This window comes from Paramisgurnus dabryanus, chromosome 15 (assembly GCF_030506205.2).
Source record: "Paramisgurnus dabryanus chromosome 15, PD_genome_1.1, whole genome shotgun sequence".
Taxonomy (NCBI): Eukaryota; Metazoa; Chordata; class Actinopteri; order Cypriniformes; family Cobitidae; genus Paramisgurnus; species Paramisgurnus dabryanus.
This window is the reverse complement of record NC_133351.1, coordinates 33,664,335-33,685,112: the sequence shown is the minus strand read 5'-3', so window position 1 is coordinate 33,685,112 and position 20,778 is coordinate 33,664,335. Positions and strand designations below refer to the sequence as shown.

The 20,778-nt window shown below is 36.4% G+C and overlaps 1 protein-coding gene and 1 long non-coding RNA gene across 3 annotated transcripts in view; one reads left to right on the top strand and one right to left on the bottom strand.

Moving 5' to 3' along the window:
• pde11a (phosphodiesterase 11a) overlaps positions 1–20,778 on the bottom strand; it is a 76,213-nt gene that overhangs the window by 9,154 nt on the left and 46,281 nt on the right. The window contains exons 10-15 of the mRNA XM_065293191.2: positions 18,881–18,931; positions 7,772–7,918; positions 7,459–7,566; positions 2,604–2,713; positions 2,248–2,338; positions 655–755 (exon numbers count right to left, since the gene is read on the bottom strand). Of these exons, the coding sequence (XP_065149263.1) occupies positions 655–755; positions 2,248–2,338; positions 2,604–2,713; positions 7,459–7,566; positions 7,772–7,918; positions 18,881–18,931 (608 nt within the window). The remainder of the gene's footprint in view (positions 1–654; positions 756–2,247; positions 2,339–2,603; positions 2,714–7,458; positions 7,567–7,771; positions 7,919–18,880; positions 18,932–20,778) is intronic.
• LOC135782720 (uncharacterized) lies at positions 13,992–16,929 on the top strand. Of its 2 annotated transcripts, XR_012335130.1 has the most exons (5): positions 13,992–14,057; positions 14,645–14,704; positions 14,813–14,903; positions 15,003–15,082; positions 15,466–16,929. It is a non-coding gene; the product is annotated as an uncharacterized lncRNA (long non-coding RNA). The 2 variants fall into 2 exon arrangements; XR_010545470.2 differs by lacking the exon at positions 13,992–14,057 and having other exon boundaries at positions 14,072–14,704.

Sequence of the window (20,778 nt, the reverse complement as noted above, 5' to 3'; positions counted from 1 at the left end):
TAAAGGTTCTCTAAGCGAATTCACGCGTTTTAGACCATAAAACATTTTTTGTTACATACAGCAAACATCTCCTCACTATCTGCTTGCTTCCTGTCCGCTGATCAAACTGTAAAAAATGCGATTTCTGTAGACAGCCCAGGCTTCACAAACCGCAATAATTACAAACTGGCCAAACCTACTCCAGAAACCATAACAAAGTATTCTAACCAATAAACGCCAAGAAGGATTTGGGGGTTGGGTTTGGGCGCGTTCATGAAAGCACGGAAGGGAGGGGGAGGAGTTAACTACGCTCAGTTTCTTTGAAAACACATTTAAAAAATCAACACACAGATTCGCTTAGAACGCCTTTAAGATGCACACCTGTAGTGTTTTTTGTAAGATATGTTTGTGAAAACTTTCCCTAATATAAATAGCACTGAAAATTGGTTTGCATGAGTTCAGCATATCAAGTTTTTTGTAACTACATTCTGGCAAAATAATTCCTCTTTACTGAAGGTGATATTTTAGTTTCAGTGCATTATCATAAAATTAAATTCAGCTGATGTGTATGATGTCTCTTTTAAACACCTGTGAAAGTTTTTCTATGATAATAATAAAAACAGACATTTACAACAAGATTGAAACTGTCCTGTAAGGAAGCTGTGTAATACTTACTGAAAGTAAAGTGTGAGGTCTGTAGCCAGAATGGATTGTTTTAGGAGCTGCATGAGTTCACTGTACTCATGTGAGGACAGATTAGAGAAGATATTGTGACCCTGTGAAGAAACAGAAATAAACCTGAAAATATCATATATATCTTTATTATATTGATCAATCACAGGTTCGATTTCAGGACACAAAGTGAAGGTGTTTTTAGATCAACTCAAGCACTGCGTCAGGATACATTTATGTAAGTTTATGTGCTGGGACGGTGAAATGTTTGTAGCTTGTTGCTTAGATGATCAAATTTTTCATTTAGATGGCGGCTTTTAATCTGGAAAGTTCTGAACGACAAACATCACTGACATTTGTGGAGTCACCTGCTGTTAAAGAAACCTTGAACTGTGGAGAGCCTACAATAGAAAAGGGAAAGCGACCTTTTGAGAGGTGCAGGTGACAACCCAAAGAAGGGACTGAAGGCTGATGCAGTGACTTGATAGTTAGCTAGTGTAGGCGTGATCTGATCTGATCTGAATGAGCAATCTTTACATACAAATGTCAGTAATGTGATTTGATTAGAAACATTTTGGCTTTCAAAACAAAACTACATATGTTCTCAATATATTCCTTGTAGGATGTACCTCTTACTGTCATGTATGTGTGTGTGTGTGTGTGTGTGTGTGTGTGTGTGTGTGCGTGCGTGCGTTTTAACTTGTAATTTAATGTTTCAAACAGAGATAGGTGTAAAGGATTGCAAATTTGCATGAATTTATAAGGTCTGTATTTATTTATGTATAGTTATTTTGAGTGACTTTTATTATGATACGGCCTTAGCGTGGATTGGGTTGTATAAAGCGCACTCTGTTTGCGCTAGGTGTATGTGTTTAAACTTTGCGGAGGACGCAGTCCAAAAGGCATGACGGTTTTCTTCCCCCATTAAGTTTTGTGTATCCCACTTGAGGGTTATAAGGTAAATGTTTTTTTGTTTTTGTATCGTTTATTGTGATGTTAGTCAATGTGTTTGAGTGACAGTGTTCGTTGCTTGTGTTTTGCTGCAGCTCTTACGGTGTCTACATGAGTGTCGCAAATAAAATGCTAATGGAAACATCAGTTAATGAGTATTGACCATCATTCGAGTGGGGTAGCTACAATACTGTAGGTAAAAGTTACAGATACTATACTGTATGTGTACATCTGAGTTTAGTGGCATCTAGCGGTGAAACTCTGAATTGCAGCTCCCTTTTGAAACGCATAGAGAAGCTACGATAGCCGCCACAGGAGAAATATGTTGTCGTTTGAGAAAACATATTGACAAAACAGAGCAGTTTGTCAGTTTAGTGCTACTGTAGAAACATAATGGCGACTTTCATGTGGGGAACCACAGTGTATGTAGATAAAAATTGCTCAATGTATGGTAATAAAAACAATACAGTTTACTATGTAAGGTCTTTATACACCACTAATAATATAGTTATGTAGATTACATTGCATTTCTGTTAAGAGATCCCTCTAAAATTTACGCAATGCACCTTTAAAACAAAAATGTTTTAAGGTTTTAAATGGTTAATATTGAGACTCTGAACTTCTGTGTTGTTTGTAAAGGTTTACCTCGCTCTGTAGGATCATGACAGCGTGGTTAAAGTGATGATGTTCAAGTGTTGCTGATGTCCCGTACAAGAGAGAGAGAGCTGAGCCTGTCCTGAGACAAACACAAATATTCAAATATGCCTGAAAGACCCCAAATCAACCCCATAACAGATCCAAGACCTAAAAAACATTTGCAAACTAATAGTGAAGGCTGAAGACATACAGTACAATTCATTATCGCATTACAGAGATTTTGGTGGATATACTGTAATATGTACTGTTTATGTGTGTTAGCAGAAGGATGCTGATGGAGTGAAGTGTTGAGTTTATATTGGACATTGATGGATGAGTAACAGCAGTAATTGTTTGGCTCTCACTTGGCCTGGAATGCATTGTTTGTTCCTCTGTGGTCCAAATCATGGCAAATACAGCCGACTATCAGGGCCAAAATCTCCATCTCCGACAGCGTCTCCTGAAATCCAGCCGTCTGAAAACAAACAAACACAATCCTGTATGTGTACTAAACCAGAGGACATCAACTCACACTCCACAAACCTGTGTCTATAGTCCTCAGCAAAGAGTCAGAGTTACCACAGAAAAGAGTAAAGGCCAAAGTAAGTTGACGGTATAAATCATGATTGGGTCACTGCAAGTCCCTTAAGAAAAACGACATTTACACGAAGAAATTTGCTTAATGAAAGTTCTGTATCAAACCACACGGATCTGGATGCTTTATGTATGCATTCAAGAATAAAACACAAATGAACACTGATCGTTGAATATCTGGAAGATCATGACCACCCAGTGAAGATGGGAAAGATTTAAAATTGAATATTTCATGTTTGATTTCTTGGGCCCTTATAAAAGAACTAAACCAACCATTCAAATTCATGATGGCTTTTGGGTGTGAAATTGGTCAGAACCATTTGACGAAAATTCATCTTCAGTGGAAAGATCTGACCAGCCAAGAAATAGAGAGGACGTTTTACCTTAACCTCCTGAGACCCGAGATTTGATTTGTCTTTTTTTTCAGATTTCTACCAGCTATTTTGGGGTTAGCATAAACCAATAAATATAATAACCACATATTTTTCATTGAACATGAAACAGTTTATTTGTCCATGTTTGTGTACAACAGGTTCCAGTTATACAGAATTAAGTATTATGGTCCACACTTCAAAAAAAGGTGATGTCCACATATGTGGACATCCGGGTCTTAGGAGGTTAAATCCATGTGAATGTGCAGAATAAATGTGCTTTATATATTTGTAGGCATTTGTAGAAAATAGTATCTGAGGTATTCATTTAAAATAAATAAAAACTTGGTTTTTTGATGGTTGTGCATTCTATTTAAAAATTTTTTTGGTAAGTATTCATTTTAACTCAACTTTTCTTTTTGAAATTCTGTATTCTAACAAGAAGCCTAAATCTGCTTGTATTGCCTATAAGAGCTGTGATGGCTGTTTAAGGATTCACCACCAAAAATCAAAACACCTGTATACAGGATCATGTGTGACCGTTAACCCACAGATGTTTAATACAGTCCATGTAGTGAAAACTGTTCATACCCTTAGTAAATATGAGCTGTGTACGCTGTGAAAATAAATCTATTGATTCTGATGTGAAAGCAATAGATATAGTGGCTATTGTGTACCTATAGATACAGAAGATTAGAGGTTTCTGTTAAAAAACATTTGATTCATTAATAATATATTATGTGTTAATTTTTCTGTCATAGTTTCTTCAAAATTAAGTTTAATTTGATTTTTTTAATAAAAGTATTTTATTTTCATTATGACGCATACAAAGGGGCGCCCCTTTGATTTCCCCGCCCCCAGTTAATCAAGCACTCATTTTGCAGACCTATGGATTAATCGGAATGAAAAAATTACATACATGCACATCCCTAATAGGTACGTGATAGCCACTATATATCTATAGGTACGTGATAGCCACTGTTAAATAAACTATTGTCCCTTTTAAATAAACGAACAAATAAATAAATAAATAAATACCTATAGAAATAGTGGCTATTGTGTACATTATAAATAAAGTGGCTATCGCGTACCTATAGATGTAGTGCCTATCCCGTTTCTATAGCTACAGTGGCCACCGGGTACCTATAGATACAGTGGCTACCGCATACCTATAGATACAGTGGATACCGCGTAACTATAGATACAGTGGATACCGCGTAACTATAGATACAGTGGCTACCGGGTACCTATAGATACAGTGGCTACCGCATACCTATAGATACAGTGGATACCGCGTAACTATAGATACAGTGGATACCGCGTAACTATAGATACAGTGGCTACCGCGTACCTATAGATACAGTGGCTACAGCGTACCTATAGTGGCTACCGCGTACCCAAACATACAGTGGCTACTGCATACCCATAGTGGCTACTGCGTACCTATAGATACAGTGGCTACAGCGTACCTATAGTGGCTACCGCGTACCCAAACATACAGTGGCTACTGCATACCCATAGTGGCTACTGCATACCTATAGATACAGTGGCTATTGCGTACCTATAGATACAGTGGATATTGCGTATCTATAGATACAGTGGCTACCGCGTACCTATAGATACAGTGGCTACAGCGTACCTATAGTGGCTACCGCGTACCCAAACATACAGTGGCTACTGCATACCCATAGTGGCTACTGCGTACCTATAGATACAGTGGCTATTGCGTACCTATCATAGGTGTGATTGGCGAAGGACAAAAAAGCAGGAAAATATACGGCACACCTACCATGATGTGGCTACATACATATGCACGCATACACGCACATACACATATAGATAAAATGAAATACAGTTGAAATATAATTTGGCCTCGAAATTGATCGATCTGAATGGCGAATCGTCAATCTGCATGGGCAAGTGCCACCCTGACCATTATATAGCCTTGCCACTGCATCAGACTGAACAAAATCATTTTGTGCATTTAAAGGTAAATATATCAATGTGGTGCATTTTGAGAGTAAAAATAAGTGACTACATCTATGAGGATTTTTATGTTCTTGTAAACAAATTTGTGCCCTTTTAGTAAAATCTTTGGTTGCATATTGTAATAATAATAGGGCACACAAACCATATACACAACTTGATAAATGAGATTCGCCATTGGTCAAAACATGTTTAATGTTTATAGAATAATTAGTGGGGGCATTTAATACAGATTAATTATTGATTACAACATTTGAACGCTGAATTTAAAGTGGATACTGTAACATTTAAGTTACTTAATTCAAATGATGTTGTGACTTTCTGGAAAGGCAATCAAGTGCATTTGTCTTTTGTATAGTTCTTTTGGCAAAGCATCCAACAGTAAAGAGCTTCGCATTTCACAAACCAGATCCACGAATGTTTGTGTTTGTCATTATATTATTCTGTAATCGCAAGCGTTACTGCCAGATTCACAAACCATTAAGAGAAGCAAACGTACGCGTGTGTTCGTCAGGATGACGTTTGATTTGATTTGCGTATATGCATGCGTTAACGTATGTGATTACAGAATAATATAATGCAAGCAAACTTTTTGACAAAAAAGCAACTTTATATTGATATCGCGAGACAGCATTTCACCTCGATGAGAAATCTGATATTTACATTACTGGCATAGCCTGATTTAAAACGGACATTTTTGTCAAAGCAGCAAACACCTGGCAGGTTCTCTTAAATTCTTACTAAAATGCTGTTTGTCTCTGCCTAATCCTTCTATCCATGCCCAGCACCACTGATTTAAGTAATTTATCAATTAGGTCGTCTGCTTCATATACTTACTCTTCATCCTGCTGACAAAGTTAACTTATTATGACTTCTCCGCGGCCGCGCGGCATCTGCAGCTGGATCTCAGCCACACCTCAAAGACCCCTCCCTATTCTACTTCTTATTGGCTGGTTTGTTAGTTTGGTTGAGAGTGAAATATGTGTTCCTCTCATATTATTTGTAGGCGAACACATGATTTTTTTTATTCGCAGCCACTACCACACCACACGCCGGAGATCCGACTGCAAGCTTAGTGAGCTCTGCTTTGAATGAAGTTCCATCGTGACAAATAAATAAGACTGCTTGCGGAGTGATATGCGGTCATTTATAACGGTGCCTTATACACACACACGCACTCAAAAAATGGATTTGCATGATTCACGAAAGCCTCATTTTCAGGTCGGAAAAGCCGGAATTCCGGATTTATCCGGAAGAATCACACCCCTGACCTATAGATACAGTGGCTACCGCGTACCTATAGATACAGTGGATACCGCGTAACTATAGATACAGTGGCTACCGCGTACCTATAGATACAGTGGCTACCGCGTACCTATAGTGGCTACCGCGTACCCAAACATACAGTGGCTACTGCATACCCATAGTGGCTACTGCGTACCTATAGATACAGTGCCTATTGCATACCTATAGATACAGTGGCTTCAGCGTACCTATAGATACAGTGGCTATAACGTACCTATAGATACAGTGGCTATCGCGTACCATTAGATACAGTGGTTACTGCCATTATATCCATTAAAGGAGACATTTCACAAGACTTTTTTAAAATCTAAAATAAATCTTTGGTGTCCCTAGAGTACGTATGTGAAGTTTTAGCTCAAAATATTATATAGACAATTTATTATAGCATGTGAAAATTAAAAACTCTCTCTCTTCTCTTTCTCTCTGCACTAAATGGCAGTGCCGTGGTTGGATAGTGCAGATTAAGGGGCGGTGTTATTATAATAAGATCCCCCTCTGACATCACAAGGGGAGCGAAATTTCAATGACCTATTTTTTCACAGGCTTGCAGAGAATAGTTTACCAAAACTAAGGTTGAAGTTTTTTTTCCACATTTTCTAGGTTGATAGAAGCACTGGGGACCCAATTATAGCACTTAAAAATGGAAAAGTCAGAATTTCCTGATATTTAACTTTAACTGCCAAATACAACTAAAAAAAATGCTTATTTACAAGAAAACATGTCAGACGCACTTAGAGGGTTTTGCATCTTTATATGTTTATATAAAGTAAAAAATCAATAATCATCTTTTCTACACAGGGTTAATTTATCACTACCTAACCTTATGCAACCCATTATGAGATCATAACCAATCACAAAATATAAGATGTTTGAAAATTCACAGAGTTATGCGGTTCCATGGTATATCGCTGCCCTTTCATCTATTACTGAACTCAGAACAGCTCCCACACACTGGATTACTTACTGTCAGCATTGAAAACATGCACTGGCACACATTGAAGGCGTGTCTCCAGTTATGATACAGAACCATGCGGTAGTTCTTCCTCACTGTCAACAGCCAACGACAAAGAGTCTGACAGAAACATAAAGAAAGATTTGATTTATTTATGTGTACTAACTAGTGTATATTATAACATAACTGTAATAACAGATTTAACACAACAGTCCTATATAATAATGCTGTCAGTCTGGCACTAACATGCCAGTGTGAAACAAAAGCGGCTGATATTCAGCAAAACATGACTTCTGATATTTGAAACACGTGATTATGTGTGGACCTCATAGTCGATCTTGAATTTTTGCACCATTCCCAACTCCATAAACATGCGCAGAGCTGCAGTGATCATGGCATCCACATCCAGAGAGAAGTCATCAAATGAGAGTTTATCAATGCCCAGCTCACACACCAGAGGGATGTTTGCTGCCTGCAGAAAACAACAACAATAGAGAGAGAGAGAGAGAGAGAGAGACTTGACTTTTAAGGTCTCTTTATTACAAAAAAACAAAAAAACTACAAAAACATTAAAACAGCATCAAGATGATAAAAACCAAATCAAATATAAATGTGTAAAACCTCAACAGAATCAACCTCACAAATGCATTGATTAATTTCCCATTTTTCTTTGAAGCTCAACATGTCATCAATCAATTTATAATAACTATACTCAATATTGATGCGGGATTTTATTAATCCCTTTAATATTGTAATAACATCAATTGATCCCTTCTCAATCAGCTTATTTTTTCTTGACAACCATATAGCTATCTTTGCTTGCCCAAACATGAAGTTTAATAAAACATGACTCTTCATTTTACTTCTGCAATATTTGGGTCCAAAAATAAAAAGTTTGGGTGCAAATAATTCCCCCAGGGTTTGACACAACTCTTTCAATATATCATATAGTGGCTGTAATCTCACACAATTAAAAAATAAATGAAAAACAGTCTCTGACATTCCACAAAAAGGACAGCCCTCCCCAACCTGTGGATCCAGGTGTGCTCTGTGTCTGTTTGTGGCTATTATACCATGCACAAGCCTCCATTGTAGGTCCCCAGTTCTTTTCTCAATAGGAGGCTTGTACAGGGTCCGCCAGCAGCCCTTAGGGGAGGTACCTGGTCCAAAACAGTCTTGCCATTTAGACTCTTTCACATTCTGGAGCTGAAGAAGATGTGACACCTTTACACACAGTACATAAATGTTTTTCTTGCCATCATTTCTAAAATCTTCCAACTGAGGGGTACAAAACGAAAGCAGTCCATTCTCCATCTCTTCCCATGTTTCTGTATCAGCTGAAAGGTTCAAGTCCGGAAAAGCAGAAATTTCCTCCTCTCCAACCCAGGGGCGGATCTACCGGGGTGGCACGGGGTGGCAGTTGCCACCCTAAATAAAAGCATTGCCACCCCATATGCCACCCCAGCGCGGGTATCCTAATATATATATAATTTATACCCGAGTAGGCTCTTTTAACTAGAAAGGCAATGGAGTTTTTCTCTGCGTGTGTTTGGGGGTGGGAGACACATATCTGACGATGATTGGTGTGTGTCTTAGACGGGGTGGGACAACCACATAGCTGATGGTGATTGGCTTAATTTCCATCGTTAGCCAACCAGAGGCAGCAGAGTTCATACACAAGCATGCAGTCAGTCCGAGCAGAAAGTCTTTTACAGTGTAAAAAAAAGTCCGCGCAGATTTGCCAACTTGGTGACTTTGTCGCTAGATTAAGAAACTTTTAGACCCCTTCAGCGACTTTATTAAAAAAGCGACTAGGACAAATCTAGCGATCTTTTCTGGCGTGGTTGGAGACGTTTGGAAACTACCATGAAAGGATGCATCGCCCCATCCAAGGCACTCACATGCAGCCCGGTTCTCGCGCTGCAGTCCATCCCTTCCGAGTCGCACAAACCCGCAACAACAGAGCGATGACAAGTACAACGAGCTCAAAACAAAGGTAGCGGACGCAAGCACAAAGTATAAAAAGCACAAACGTTACTTTTCCATCGTTGAGGTTAAAGGCAAAAATGTTTATGAACGTGCAACTTATGCCCATAAAGAAAGAGTCTCTTCACGTCTGTAGCGAGTAATTCTGATCTAATAAAGCGCCTCACATCATCACATGCTGCCAAAACAAATTCTCTTTAGTGTCTTAAAGTGATTAAGTTGAGCATCACATCAGCAAATCAGAGTACTAAATACGGTCATATTTATAGATAAATGTTGCATCAGGATAAAAATACAAAAATTAAACTGATGTTAAATATTGCACGAGGTAGTTGCTTGGTAGTTAAAACAACTGAACTGCAGTTTTGTGTAAGGAGTAAATATATTTTAAGCAGTTCTTTCTAGAGTTAGCCCGTCATGTCTTAACGTTAGCTACTGCAGCAATCAAAATATTCCATACGTGCATATGAAATCGCTCGTTATGATATAGTCTGATGTTTTTATTTGTCTTCGTTAAGGAGACAAAACTATTCAGTGTTGTGTATGTTTAGAAAGCTTGAAAGACAACTTAATGCCGCATTTTCCAGGATATTATGAAAAGAAAGGCTGATATCCATTCTTTTTACCAAAAATATTAGAAAAATCAAATACTATGGGAGTGGAAGGTACAAATAAAACAGAAAAATATGTTGTGGAAGGAAGAGGAGTAGATGAAGTCATGAAGGAAAGAAACATATGGATGGCAAAGAGCTAAAAAGAAGTGAAAAGACAGAAATCCATCATGAAGTGAGTGAAAGGATTAAAGATGAGGGTTATGAGAGAAAGAGATGTTTGCCTTTCAAATATGTTTTACATTAATATAAACTAGGCAATCCTATTTTATTTATATAACTGTCTTTATACCATTATGTTCAACCAGTCAGTGTTTTTAGATATCGATAAGCTGTATGTATTAACTTAGTATTAAGACAAAGGGTGCTACAGAGATGCTAAAGGTAGCTGCTTGGGTACTTACTTATAGGAACATTTGTTGTTGCCTTTATTAATGTTATAAAAATTTGAGGTCCAGTGTTCACCGAAAATAGTATATACAGTATATAATTTCTTGAATCCACGACAACCATGCAAGGACGCTTACTTCATTGCCACCCCTTGTAGTTCTCATGCCACCCCCTTGCCACCCCATAAATAATTTTCTAGATCCGCCCCTGCTCCAACCTGTGTCTCCAATAAGCCTCTATAGTCAGATGGTAAAAACTCTATGATTTGAGTCAACAGTCTTTCTGCTACTCGAACTGATCTCATTCTCAATTTCCGTGCCAAATTTTCAGCCGAAATCCACCCTTGCTCAGAAACAAGATGTTTTAATTTCGTAATACCAGCAGTCCACATCATTTTCCTTAAAGATTCTGATTTGAAAACATTTAAGTCCAATGCTGTATTAAAAAACAATGGCTCCTCTCTCAGCCATAGTCCCCTCACACCTTCTGGTTTCCGAGAAAACTTAAACAGTGTCCATGTTTTCAACATTGATCTGTAAAAAGGTGTCAATCCTGTCAGGTTTAGTTTTTCAATGTCCATAAGAAATAAATGACGATCTAGTCCGATATTGCCTGCTCTCCTTAAAAGAGCACAGGCTATCCCAGCCCAGCTTACGTCTTCCCCATATAGGAGTCTCTGCGCCGTCTGAAGTCTAAAAGCTCTGATCCTGGATTTAATATCGACCAGACCTTGTCCTCCTTCTTGTATTGGCAAATAAAGCACTGGTGCCTTCAACCAGTGTTGTCCCGACCAGAAAAAGTTTACCATGCTTTGTTGAATTGTCTTTACCAACTCATCCGGAGGCTCTAGAATCATCATTTTATGCCATAATGTCGAAGCAACCAGGTTGTTACAGACCAGGGTTCTCCCCCTAAAGGACAACTGGGGTAGCAACCAGTTCCAGTGAGACAACCGAGCACACACTTTTTCCACAAGTCCCTCCCAATTTTTCTTTTTATATTCCTCTGTCCCTAAAAAGACACCTAAATACTTAAAACCCGCTTTCCCCCACTTCAAGTCACCCGGTAATGATGGACTAATAACATCTTTTAATTAATGTCACAAACATGCAGTTTAATTTATAGACATCTTCAGTACATTGCTGTGTACTCAGAGAGAGAGAGAGAGAGAGAGAGAGAGAGAGAGAGAGAGAGAGAGAGAGAGAGAGAGAGAGAGAGAGAGAGAGAGAGAGAGAGAGAGAGAGAGAGAGAGAGAGAGAGAGAGAGAGAGAGAGAGAGAGAGAGAGAGAGAGAGAGAGAGAGAGAGAGAGAGAGAGACACTGTGTGATTATTGTTTTATGAATGGATGAAAACTAGCGTAGCGTCATATTGTTCTGTGAGTGTTAATGCTGACTGAAGATCAGTTTGGTGTTAATGAGACACTGCAGACAGATTCACACATTTACAGTGATAATAAGAGAGCGCTCACTGCATGAAAAGAGCTGTATACAGACAAATACGGAATGGGAAATCCCTGCTAAACTTTAGGTTTGCCAGATTTTTGAGGCAGAGTGCTTGGAAAGGTAATACACCAAAGTAAACCCGTGAAACATCCAGAAACCTTACGTTTGTGGATGTATGTAGGAACTGGTGGAAGTTTCCAGGAATCCTTACAGCTGGTTGTAAGGAGGGGTGGGTGTGAGGTGTGAAGGGCTTTTTATATGTTAATGACCCACAGGTAGAGGTGTCTTCTTTGTTTTCAGAGCTGAGTGGGGTGGGGTGGGGGGTTAACCATGTCTCTTTAAGACAGCACATACAGTATTGTGGTACATAAAAACTGTGTTTTCTAAATATGTTTATTATTAATATAATTTAATTAGTCTATTTAAGAAACTAAGCATCATTCAAAATAACTAAAATTCAATGGACACAATTACCATTTTAATGTGTGAAAATTATGTCTCTGACTCAAGAGAAATGCAACAAATATTATTTCAGAATATATATTTCCAACACTTTGAAAACATGTCTCCAACTGCCCTAGGTCAGAATATTGTGAACGTATCTCTCAATGCTGCATACATCGTTTAAAAGAAGCCGTTCAAATGACATCATGTAACTCATTTTTGCTAGCTAGGATGTTGATAAATTAGTCAGTGAAATGTAAAGCTGCTTATTTTTGCTGATGTCTCATGATTTGAAGTTCACTGTTTCTATTGTTATTATAATTCTACCCTAACATTTCATTAAATCTTTTAAAATAGAAACAAAAATATCAATAGACAGGTCCATAATCTAAAAGACAGTCTTTCACATGTGGATGCAAAACATGTTGGGTGAAACAGACTGACAAACTCGGGTAAACATATCTGCAGATACCTGTCAGCTACTGTACTTCTAGTCCAGAGGTGCCCAAAGTTGGCCCACAAAAGACCTTAAATTTTTTTATGTTTCATGCATACTTGAAGGTGTATAAAATGCATCACAAAACCTAATGAACTCGGGTACTATAGGCTAAAAATGAAGAGGTTGCGGCAGTGGCACACAGAGAAAAGGATATTTAAAATTGATTGGCAAAACAATTTCTTTTTCCTACAAACAGCCTTGGAAAATAAAACTGCATTAGTTATGCATAAACAGAGTAATGTTTGCTTATTTATTTTTTAAAATATTAGAAAATTATAAATTAGGGGTTATCAGGGCAACTTTAATTTTAATATAACACAACAACATTTACTTTTGGCCCACGGCCCTCAGTCAGGTTTGGCCCTTGTAAGGAAAATGTTCGGGCACCAATGAATGTTCTAGTCTATCTGAGGAGGTAACTTTTAGCATATGATAATGCATGCTTGCACAAAGTCAGACCACATATTATGTTTGTCTTCAATCAATCAATTTAAACAAAAGAGATGGGGGCTTTATAATATAATAAGGGTCCATATATCACAGTGAAAAAAGACATACATGTATTTTTACTTTAACATGAACTAATGCTGAGTTACAGCATATCCTAATAATAAACTATTGAAGAGTCATCATTAACTACGACATGTTTTTCATTGTTAGTTAATGCAGTCTTTTACAATAAATTAATTTTAGTTCATGTTGTAGTTAAGTAAGTTCAGTAAGTTACATGTCTTAACTCAGCATTAGTTTATATTTACTAATATTTAAGTACGAATTCATTTAGGTATACGTTCAATGTCTCCAATGATGAGCAGTTAATCCACTAAACCCAGAGATAATTCCTGAGGCATGTTTAAAGAGTTTTGTATTTCATCAAGAAGGTGCTGCTGATTCACAAAGATTTTATATTTAAGAAAATCTGAGCATCATTCCAAATAACTGTTAACATGTTTGTCAACTAAACATGTTTTGTAAACGTAATAAACTTTATAAAAATATTTTTTATTTTTTATTAATAATCAAGTATAAAGAACAATGCATAGTGTGAAAACGCGGATTATAAAAAGTATATTAAAGAAAAGGACTACATTTCCCAGAATGCACCTGCACCCACTCATCTGCCCCCACCCTTCAGGTGCGATTGCTCAACCTATGGGCTTGACGGAAAATTCAAATCGCGAACCGTTACTGCCTGGACTACTCCGTCTCTTGTTTGTTTGTTTGCTCATTAACAGTAAGGTAAGTTTGATTTAATTCATTTGTCTGCATCGCGCTGATCGGTTGCCTATTTGTTCATATTATGTTATTAACTATGATTCGTTTTTGTCTTTATACTAGAACTGTTTGAATTTAAAGCACAAACAGTAAAACATTAAGGTTATACGTGGTACACAGCGGTAAACATGAGGTTAAAAATACGCGAAGTAACATTCAAACCGGGCTGTTAAAAGAATCAATTCGATGTTTAAATTTTTAAAAACAAAACTTTAAAGAAGCCAAGATGAGACGTTATTTGCTTAAAACAAACAAAACAACAGTAACTCGTGTGTTTGAAATGTTAGCAGCTAGCAAGTGTCTCTCTGCTATTTTAAATGGTACTGACGATCTTTTGTTGTTTTAAAAGCTCATTCAGTTCTGGTAGATGCTGCTTATTTTTCAAGACTGTTTTAATAGCTTTATATTGATTTGTAACAAAGCCAGCTTCACTTTAAGAGAACCTAGATGCTAATTGTAAAGAAGCTTGGAGTCATAATATATTTAAACGTTATATGTTTGATGTTCTTCATCTTTTTAAATATGAAGTCTATACATGTTTGTGTTTACAGAGGTCATGTACACTGTGGTCAACTTTGTGGACGATGAAGAGGTTTCTGGGTAAAGCTGATGTATGTTTAATCATTCAATGATTACATTAAATTAAAATCAAACATGTTAAATAGTAAACGGATGTATTGTGATATGTGATTTTAATTTTTTAATTCTGTGTTTGCCAGAGAAATATAATGAAGTAACAGTGAAAGCTAAAACATCAGACTGATCCAGACACTGAAGAAATTGATGTCACTGCAATCTGGCCAAAATTATGTAAGTTTAATAATGAAATTATTAAATTAAAAAGGTTAAATCGTAAATAGATGTGTTATGATGTATGTGATTCTATTTTTTTTATTCTGTGTTTGATAGACAACTATATTGAAGTAACCTACTGTAATGAAGCTGCAGAACAACACAGAGACTCTGAGGACATCAACACAGAAAATTAAGTAAGAAGATTTATGAAGTATTATGAAGTTCTTTGATCATATATTGTTGTATCTTTGTACAGTTTAATGCAGTGGTTCTTAACCTTATTCCTGGAGACCCACTGCTCTGCACATTTTGTATGTCTCCCTTATTTAACACACCTGATTCATATCATCAGCTCATTAGAAGGGATCTCCATGAACTGAACTACGTCTGTCAGATAAAAGAGATATACAAAACATGCAGGGCAGTGGGCCTCCAGGAATTACGTTAAGAACCACTGGTTTAATGTTAACTTTCTAAAATGTACAACTTTAATTCTATGTCATTTGATTTGTCGTGTGTATGTGTATGTGTATTAGTATTATGCCAAATACTTATATGTACTTTTATATTTCCAAAGGGCTCCAAAGAGATGTCTGTCCAGATGAGGGTGCATCAACGTTACCTTTGCTGACAAGTATATGCTTTACAATGTAAAACCTAACAGTTAACTTAACTCAAACCATTTAAGGAAATCGGTTGCCTTAACCCATTAAGTTTAAAAAAAAAACATACATTTGAGTACTGTGAACTTAAGTCTTGTGCAATAATGCACTTATATTTAGTTAGTGTGAACTTAAATATAAGTGCATAACTGCATGTGACTCAATTTGTTTAAGTTCACAGTACTCAAATCTATGTGTTTTAAAACTTAAATGGTTTAATGCAACCGGTTTTCTTAAATGGTTTGAGTTTAGTTAACTTTTAGGTTTTACAGTGAGAAATTCTTGAATAATTCCAAGACAGAGCTCTGCAATTGTATCTACACTGCAAAAAAATCAGTTTCTAACTTAGGATTTTTATCTTGTTTTTAGTAGAAAAACTAAAAATTCTTAAATCAAGATGTATTTTCTTGATGAGCAAAATTACCTAAGAAAATGTCTAGTTTTTAGACAAAAATATACAATTTAAGTAAATTTGTGCCTAAACAAGCAAAAATATCTAACAATGGGGTGAGAAAATTGTGCTTGAATTAAGTTTTTAAGAAAAAAGAAAACTTAAGATTTTTTCTCACACCATTGGCAGATATTTTTGCTTGTTTTAAGCACAAATTCACTTAAATTGTGTGCATTTATTTATTTTGTCTAAAACTAGACTTATTTTCTTAGGTCATTTTGTTCATCAAGAAAAAGCATTTTATTTAAATAATATTTCTACTGAAAACGAGACAAAAATACTATGTAAGAAAGTCATTATTTTGCAGTGTAGGACTGATTTCTTGAACAACAACTATATTGATCTTGCTTTATTTTATTTAAATATTTACTACATTACAGTGGCAGGTGGTGACTTCTTTTTTTGTGAGCACTCGATGCAAAGTTTGTCACAACATTTATATAGCCAGTCATTTGTGTGGTTCAAAATATGTGTTCTGCGTGTATGTGCATCACGTGTTTTGACTAAACCCGTGATGCACATGGTTTACATGAAGCAACAAACACATTTTAAAAACACAAGCAACACACATGACACTCCGAACACTTATTTTGAATTTGCACCCCTCGGATGAGCAGTCACGAGCCGCCACTGCTACATTACATTGTACTGCTTTGAATGTAATTTTTATTGTTGCTTTTATTTTGTTTTATTTTACTCTAATATTGCTTTCTCTGTCTGTATATTTATGAGTTTAAATAGTATTGTTTATGTATGCAACTTTTAATATTTGTGTATAATATTATTTTGTTATTGTGACAATTGTGAATTGTTCAGTTTTTTATTAAATAAACATTTCAAACTCAATTCAAGTTTTTTATTTTACATAAGGGTTTTGGGGTGTATATGAATATAAATATGAATATATATATATATATATATATATATATATATATATATATAGTGGGGGGGGGGTTTTAGTCTATCTGCATAGCAGGCAAATAACCAATCAAGTCACTAAGCTATGAGGGCTTGGGTTGGGCTTAATACAAAGTGTAACCAATCAAATGATCTCAACTGGAAAGTTTCAAAGTTGTGTCCCAATAGTTGTCAGAGTTTTGGGAGGGGGTTTTAAAAGCAACCAATCAGTGTTGAGATTAAACACCAATGGAGACACTAGAATTGTGCAAAGGTGTGAAATCCCAGTACCTCTGCAGGTGTGAAAATGTCCCCTGACAAAATCTTCAATGGGATTATTTGCCATGGCAACAAATGGCTGCATATACCACAGGAATATCCCATCAGCAAGATACATCCGAATTGGTATCATTACGGGAGTTTCCTAACTTGGTGGAATTAGAAGTTTACCCTCAGTGGAACTAGTAGATACATCCGAAAATCAGTGGTGTTTACAGGAGTTTCCTAGTACGGATACACCTCTTTTCATGCAGTGGCTGGCGGGGCAGACGTGACGTTCTCTCACACTTTCTAATTCTAGACAGTTATTAATAAAACTATTGATGTTCTGCATTATTATAAGGTGAGAATACATAAGATCAATGACATCAGATATGGATTTTGACAGCTTTCAAACTGAATATAAATGCAAATAATAAATAAAAGTCATGATGATGGAGTTAAAGACTCTCTGTGTCTCTTTACACTTCAGAAAGTTAAGAGTAAGTCAAGTCAATTATCAAAAGTGTTTGCTCAGTACACTTTCTACAGAGTCAATCCTCCTTTAAGGTTAAATGTCTTCCTTTATAGTTTAATTCAAACATGGCAACATTCAAATTCTGACATTAGTTTATTATAGAGGTCTTCAACCTTTTCAGGACAAAGACCCCTTAATGGATAGAGAGGAGCAGGGACCCCTAATACATGTATTCAATAAAAAATGGATTTGTTATGAACATTATGCTCTTCATTTAATTCATGTTTTAATTTTTTTAATTTGTTGGATTTGTTTCTTTCCTCCATACAACACAAATTTGGCAAAAAATTCATGGTGTTCTCTGCAATAAGGCAAAACTGGATGAAGGTGGTTGGGTGGCCTTACAACTATACAAATACTTTTTTGTTTTAGTGGAAAAAAGAAAATGAAATTAGGTTTGAAAAACACGAGTAAACAATGATTAAACTTTAAAGTAATTATTCCAGGGCCAAGTGCTGAAATAGAAAGCAGTGGGTGATTGTATATTTGAGGTGTATTTATATACAGTACAGCGTAATATTCCTATATTTGGCTTTCAGCTTGAGGCTCTTTCATGTGCTTACATGCTGGCACACGTCGATGAAGTGCTATAAGAGCTTCCAGCAAAATCCAGTTAACACATTTTTAAAAAGACCATTTCTCCAGTCAATTAACGCATGATTAATGAGGCGGTTTATAAACCAAAAACCAGGCAAAATCCACCCAGATGATATCAATAATGCACAAACACTGATGAGATATTGAACAGTTTTCTTCTGAATTATAAATAGTGCAACACGGTCAGATCAATATTCTGTATACAGGCTGATCTATCATGAATAGAGACTTCATTTCATTACTGACATACTTCTGATGTCTTGACCTGAACTTACATATCATAGGGTGACCATACGTGCCATTTTCCCCGGACACGTCCCGTCGACGTCCTTCGCATCAAGGTACTCACACTTAAGTTAAAAACATTATAAAATTAAAGTTTATTTCAATCATTGTAATTTTATTTTTACATTGAAATGTAATAGTTGCTTTTCTGAGATAGAACCTGAAATATTAAATCTTAATGATGTATGTCATCGACAAATGCGACTTCCGGTGGACACACCTGAAATCCTGGCCAGGACGTGTCTGGGGAAAATGGCACGTATGGATCGTTTGATAAAACTTGTAACAATACATTCATGTTTACCTTAAACTTATCCACTTCAGTCTTTGAGCAAGTGGCATGATATGACAACACCTATGAAAAAACACACACAAGATGTTTCTTGAAAATTCATGTTTTGCTAAATTTTATATGTTCAATATAGACACATGTTAAAGGATTAGTCCATATTCTTTAAAAAAATCCAGATAATTTACTCACCACCATGTCATCCAAAATGTTGATGTCTTTCATTGTTCAGTCGAGAGGAAATTATGTTTTTTGATGAAAACATTCCAGGATTTTTCTCGTTTTAATGGCCTTTAATGGACCCCAACACTTAACTCAACACTTAAAGAGGCCCTTCCACATAAAACCGTTTTTACTTGTATTTTTTGATATGTGTTAGGTCCATATGTGTTTGTGTTGTGTCGTGAATGTGAAAATTAACTTCCACCTCCTCTGTCAGCTCTAGCCACTGAAAAGAAATAAGCGGAGAAATCAGGTCAGTTAGAAAAGCTTATCAGTGTGACGTGGAACTGATCGAGGTCATTAATATTCATGAGCTCTTCAACTTGAGACCGCGCCAATGTTCCCTCTAAGCTGCGCGCGCACGCAGCCGCGCAGGCCAGTCAAAGTGGCCGCGCAATAGATTTGTCAGACTGCGCACATTTTTCAGACCGCACATAAACATTGATGCATTTGCTGTTGTAAAAGAATTAAGAGAGAGAGAAGGCGAGTGTTCTAGAAGGAGAAGAAACTTTCAACCAATCGCTGATCTTGATACGGTGACAGACACTTTTATGAGCCAATGGTAGCAGCGCATTCAGTTCACACACGTGCCGCTGCCAGCACAGAGTGAGAGCGAGTCAGATGAGCAGCTGTATGGGTCGATCTCAAGAAACTAAAATATTTATTAAGAGGAAAAAGTTCAGATTCAAAACAGTGATTTAAAACAAATTATTGGATTCCTGAAGTGATGCGATAACTTGGAAAAGCTGTCGCTAGAGTGAGGACAGAGGAAAATAGAGAATTAGAACGGAGGCAGATTCAGAATCACAGAGCATTAAAACACTGCGAATGAACTTCTTCTTTTAACTAAGATGTTAAAATGTATGCTTTGGTGAGTTATATTCTAAATATTAACTTGACATTGTGGCATAAGTGTTGCAAATTTGGCAGCAAACTATGAGTTTTATTAGTTTGTTTACATTGGCCGTTGGTATATAACGAACGAGCTGAAGCTATTTACATTTGAAAGTTAACAGTCAAGTAACGTAAATGTGATTAAAAAATAACATTTTAAGTGTCAAATTATGTTCAATAAGTGTTGAAACCCTGAGTTAGGTTTTGAAATGTTTACATGATGCTTATTGATAAATCTGTTGAATTAAAGATTAATTACTGTTCTGCCTTGTGTTTTTACAAGGCTAGGTTTTTTTGTGAGAATTTTGAACATCTGTAAAGTTCTCCTGCTCCATCTTGGACACGCGAGACAATTAAGTATATACTGAAGGTGTATACAAAAAGGCGAGACAACCAGAACTGTGCTTTGAATTCATCAGAACTGGTAGGAGGATATTTTTCCTTTTTGTTTCGGACAACGACGTGAATTCGCTGAAACTTCATTTTCCGTATTTTCTTGGATTTTCTTCAAAGGACACTGATTTTGAACTGAACTATTTGAACTATTTAAAGGAACAAACGGTCCTTTGAACCGAATCAATTGATTCATGAATTCATCCCAACTAAGTCATTTAAGTGAATCATGAATTTGGATTACAAACAAAATGAAACAGTGTTACACTTTTACAAGTATTTTGTTTATTTATTTATTTATTTGCACTGTATGAGAACTGATTTTCAGCTTGAGGTGAACGGTTCAATCTGCTAAACCCAGGTACCTGGTCAATTCAAAGAGAGTGTTAATTACATGTATTGGG